Source organism: Corylus avellana, chromosome ca1 (genome assembly GCF_901000735.1).
Source record: "Corylus avellana chromosome ca1, CavTom2PMs-1.0".
Classification (NCBI taxonomy): Eukaryota; Viridiplantae; Streptophyta; class Magnoliopsida; order Fagales; family Betulaceae; genus Corylus; species Corylus avellana.
In genome coordinates this window covers 41583775-41588301 of record NC_081541.1, presented here as the reverse complement: position 1 = coordinate 41588301, position 4527 = coordinate 41583775, and the positions used below count along the sequence as shown (strand labels likewise).

At 36.6% G+C, this 4527-nt stretch overlaps 1 protein-coding gene across 1 annotated transcript; it reads right to left on the bottom strand.

The window, feature by feature from the left end:
• Window positions 1–1685: 1685 nt before the first annotated feature.
• LOC132185390 (homeobox-leucine zipper protein HAT3) lies at window positions 1686–4496 on the bottom strand. The gene is made up of 4 exons (XM_059599171.1): window positions 4077–4496; window positions 3448–3752; window positions 3084–3163; window positions 1686–2237 (listed from the first exon to the last, which is right to left on the bottom strand). The coding sequence occupies exons 1-4, from the start codon at window positions 4261–4263 to the stop codon at window positions 1880–1882; spliced, it is 930 nt and encodes a 309-aa protein (XP_059455154.1). The 5' UTR covers window positions 4264–4496; the 3' UTR covers window positions 1686–1879.
• Between the last annotated feature and the right edge of the window lie 31 nt (window positions 4497–4527).

The window sequence follows — 4527 nt, the reverse complement described above, 5'->3', positions numbered from 1 at the left end:
TCAAGTGTTACTTTTTAAATATTGGAGGTCAAAGTGCAAATGGGTAGATAGTTAGGGGGTAAAATAATTTTTCCCCTTAAAAAAAATTGTTACCTGTCTACATAAAAAATCACATATTTAGATAAACATTCCGAAGAAATTATGTAGAAAGTTATTCTTTGGTTTTGGATATAGAACATTTAGTAAGAAAAGAATCCTCGCCACTTTGAAGATTGCAAGACCCCTATGCTTTCTGTAAAATCTACTTTTTGTGAGATTCGTCTTTAACTACACTGTAAAATCTGTGTTCTTTCTTTCTTCTTTTTTAATCTTTTAAACCTTGTAGACTTTGTAGATTTTATAAAACAAACATTTATATATAATTGTGACCAAAAATAAAATAAAAAATGCATTACATACGTTACATGTTGGTTTGAAACTAAAGAGAAGCTGACCTTCTAAAGGGTTCGTTTAGATTTGTGGTCTCAAAACGTGCGACTTTTAAAAACGCAATCAAGCATTTGATAAAATCACAATCTTGTCTTTAAAATTATGGGTTTTAATTATTGCACTACATTGACTGCAGTTTGAAAAGGTAGTTTTTTTTTTAAAAAAAAAAAACATTTTAAAATCGCAATTTTTAAAAAAATATACTCCTAATCGCACTTTTGACTTGCGAAACCCTAAGGACAAATAGGCATTTAGATGGTCCTATAACTTTTTATCCCCATTAAAGAAATTGGACTTTAGATGATATTGTCCAACTTTTGGTAGCCATTGATAGTGGTTATTGGAACAGTTAGATTCTGTGTTGTCACTAATTCATGCTCAAGGAATTAGCATAAAGTAGTCAATCCCTAAATTCTATAGCTCAAAAAAAAAACAAAAAAAAATGGCATTATTCTATAGTTGTTGGGGTTGACAAGGAATAGCAGGAATCAAATCATCCAATCAAACCCTAATTGACAACCATTTACACACAATATGCCCTCCATCAATTTGTCAACAAAATTTATGTCAAGTTGTCCCATTCTCCTTTAGCACATAATTCTACATTTTCTATTAATCTTGCAATAGTAATGTTATTTAATAGATTGTTAAATTTTTGTCATACAATTTGATGATATGACAGTAAAATTTAATTATTAAATCAATACTCGTAAAACAAAATTCAAATACTGATTTTCTCTGCCATATCATTCATGTCGTATAACAGTCTACTAAAGAGCAATGCTAAAGGAAAGACTTATGTCCCCCTTTCTGTCCCTCTTAAAGTAATGACTTAAAATTACAATTAGATTATAATTCAATAATAATTCATTTCAAATTTAATAGTAATTTTAAAAGTCACATCACTTTTGAAGAAACAAAAGTCTTTCTTTTGACATTACTCATCTACTAAATTACATTGCTCAAATAGACTATGATTTTTCTTTATTATCAAAATAAAGTTACAAAATAAAAAATAAAAACAACATTTATCTCTTCCATTTCTTGTATTAGTCTTAAATTTTGTACTTTTTTTTTTTTTCTTTCAAAATTGAATCCATGGTTTGTTGATCCACTTTAATATATTTCAGAAAAATGTGTTTATTTAATTAAAATATATGTTATTTGTAAATTTTCATGATCATGGGAAAACGGAAGTAATCAAAAGAGACTTTAGATTCCTCTTTATTGTAGTTCAAGTCATCCAACTTGCCTCTTTCTTGTCCCACTGCATACAACCCTTTTTTTTTTTTTTTCTCTATCTAGACTTGACTTCATATCCAACTCTATCTAAGACTTGACTCAAGAAAACAGATATCCCAAGCCTTAATTGACTTATAAAATCATCTCCTAACAACCATTATATCCCATTTCATCCTAATTCCCACAATGCCCTTACTCGAGCCCACAATTACGACCGCGGAGCTGGGGCATCAAACGATCGATGGTGGATCGGTAACGTCGCCCACGGGTTGATGGGTACAGGCCGTTGGACATTGGGGACCATTGGGTGGCGGATTGAGCCGGTTGGAGCGACCGCAGAGGAAGTGGCAGCGGAGGAGGACGAGGAGGATGAGACGGCCACACGCTCGCACGAAGGGCACATGGTGAGCGTGGTGGGAGGGTTCATGTGCATGTAGAGCTGTGGTGAGAGCTTCAGTGCTCTAAGCTCCTGCACCTCCTTCTGCAGCCGCCTGTTCTCGTCTGTTAGGTTCTCACAACACCTCTTCAAGTACTCACAATCCACCTCCGTTTGCTTCAACTTGGTCCTGCATCAATTTCACATAAAAAAGAATTGAGTGAATGTTGAAACTACAGCAAGAAAGACTTGTTATGTTATGACATCCGAGACCTTTTTCACTTGAGAAAAGCCAGATCGGAAGAAGCTCGCCCAACCCCGTTAGAGCAAAACTCTACTCTTATCGAAGTGTGTTGTATATCTCCCTAGGTTTTTGACCTAAAAAAATAAGACCCACGCTTTCACCCACGTGGGTTGTACAAATCTAACAGTTGATTTTAATAAAAATTGAATGAAAAAAGAACAGGAAAATGAAGTTTAGACTTTGTCATAGTAGATTATTATACGACAAGAAAATGAAGTTTAGACTTTGTCACAGTAGATTATTATACGGCTGCTATACAAATGAGACGATACATCAAAGAAAATCGATCATAAATTTTTTTGTTTTACAAGCTCTTACTGATTTAAAGGTAGATATCTCAGTTATATAGCAATCGTATAACAGTCTACAAAATAGACTTATTCTTTGACCTATTACCCGGTAGGTAACATTGTGGGAGTAACGGACTGAAAGAGATCCAATACAAATCCACCATTAATTCTGTGAGAGTTATTGCTGGAGTTATTCATTGCTACAACCAACAGTTTAAAAGAAATGCCATTGATGAAAACAGCCAAAATTTGGAAGTATCCCATTGAATGCTCACATATGAAACTTATGAAAGTAAAAGGGCAGTGTGTTACAAACACTGGCTCTTTTTATTTAGATTAAAAAGACCATAACATCCTTTATGCAGGACATTTAATGAGAGCACCTATATGCCCTTGCATGAAATACCAACAATACCATTGATTCAGTAGAGAATTTTCTCACCTTGCCCTTCTGTTCTGGAACCACACCTCCACTTGTCTCGGGCTCAGGTTCAGCTGCTTTGCCAACGCCAGCTTTTGCTTCTGAAAAACACGTCCACACCACAAACCCATGTTCAGATTTCACCCTTTTCTCACCAACAAATAACCAAATTGCCACCCCCCAATGAGTCCATGACTCAACTCATCAAAAATCAATAAGAAAAATTCTATTATGCATATTGCTATACGATTATCATACCACCACAAACACACACACACAGATTTATATATATATATATATATATATATATATAAAAGACAGTCTACTAAACAATATTATTAAAAACACCCTTACATGACACAAAATTAACCAAAACGCCACTCACCGGGTTGAGAGTATTGTGCTCCTTAAAGGTCTCCTCCAGCACCAGAGACTGCTCCTTGGACAGCCGGAGCTTCTTCCGGCAAGCGTCGCCGCCGCCGCCATCTTCGTCGTCGCTGCCGCGAGAGCACGAGGTCCTCTCGGCGTCGTTCTCGTCGCCGTTTGCATCTCTCTCGCTCCTCTTCCCGCTCAAGCTCGAAACCGTGCTGTTCGGTGAAGAAACCCCATTTTCATCCTCGCAATCCGCCATCGACGGCAGCCGGTTCACGTCCACTCCTCCCAGCAACGGCCTCGCATCTGGGTTTCGATCTGCAAACGTCTTTCCACGTGAGTTTCGAAGAAATCTTTCCGATTAAGTTTACGTGGAAGGGTGGTTGCCCATGAGAATGGCAGTATTGTAATTAAAGACATGATAATGGTCGTGTTGGAGCACAAAAGTTATCCAAATTTTCCCAATAAGTTAACAGGGAAATCATTTTGAACATTCTCTTACAAAAACAAACGCAAATATATTGTAATGAAAATATATGCAGAAGATGATAAAAGGGATTCTAATAGAACGGATCTGAAAGCAGATTCTGAACTTTGAAAGGGAAAAATAAAAACCACAAGAACAAAAAACAGAAAGATTACCAGGAAACTGAAACATCTCATTCCAAGGAGAACTCTTCTTGTCATGATTTTGCACCATCTGTGAAGGCGGCTGCTTGTTTTGCATGGGATTCATTTTCACAGAAGTCTGCAGATTCCCACCACATCCCAAGCTCAAGCTCAACCCCAGCCCAAGCCCAAGCCCCAACCCATCATCTTTCTCCCCCATTTCTCTCTTCCTCCTCCTTCCACCAATACAAAAAATATTAAAAAAAAAACCAACAAAACCCACCAAGCTTCTCTGTTTTGTCTTTCAAATATCTGGTCTGATTCCCAGAGCGTTTGGATTCAGAGAAAGCAAAACGGAAAAGAAGGCTAGAAAATGACTCAAGCTTTGGCAGCTGTGGTGTCACAACCTTTTTCTTTTTGCAGTACAGTGGAAAGGATGGATGGGACTATATATAGATATATATACACACATATATATAGAGAG

Bases quoted from the DNA above. Each gene is read 5' to 3' on its own strand.
- LOC132185390 (XM_059599171.1), bottom strand. From the start codon at position 4,263: ATGGGGGAGAAAGATGATGGGTTGGGGCTTGGGCTTGGGCTGGGGTTG. The intron at 3,753-4,076 runs GTAATCTTTCTG...AGACGTTTGCAG, and splicing joins TGAGATGTTTCAGTTTCCTG to ATCGAAACCCAGATGCGAGG. The intron at 2,238-3,083 runs GTGAGAAAATTC...AAATTGATGCAG, and splicing joins TTCCAGAACAGAAGGGCAAG to GACCAAGTTGAAGCAAACGG.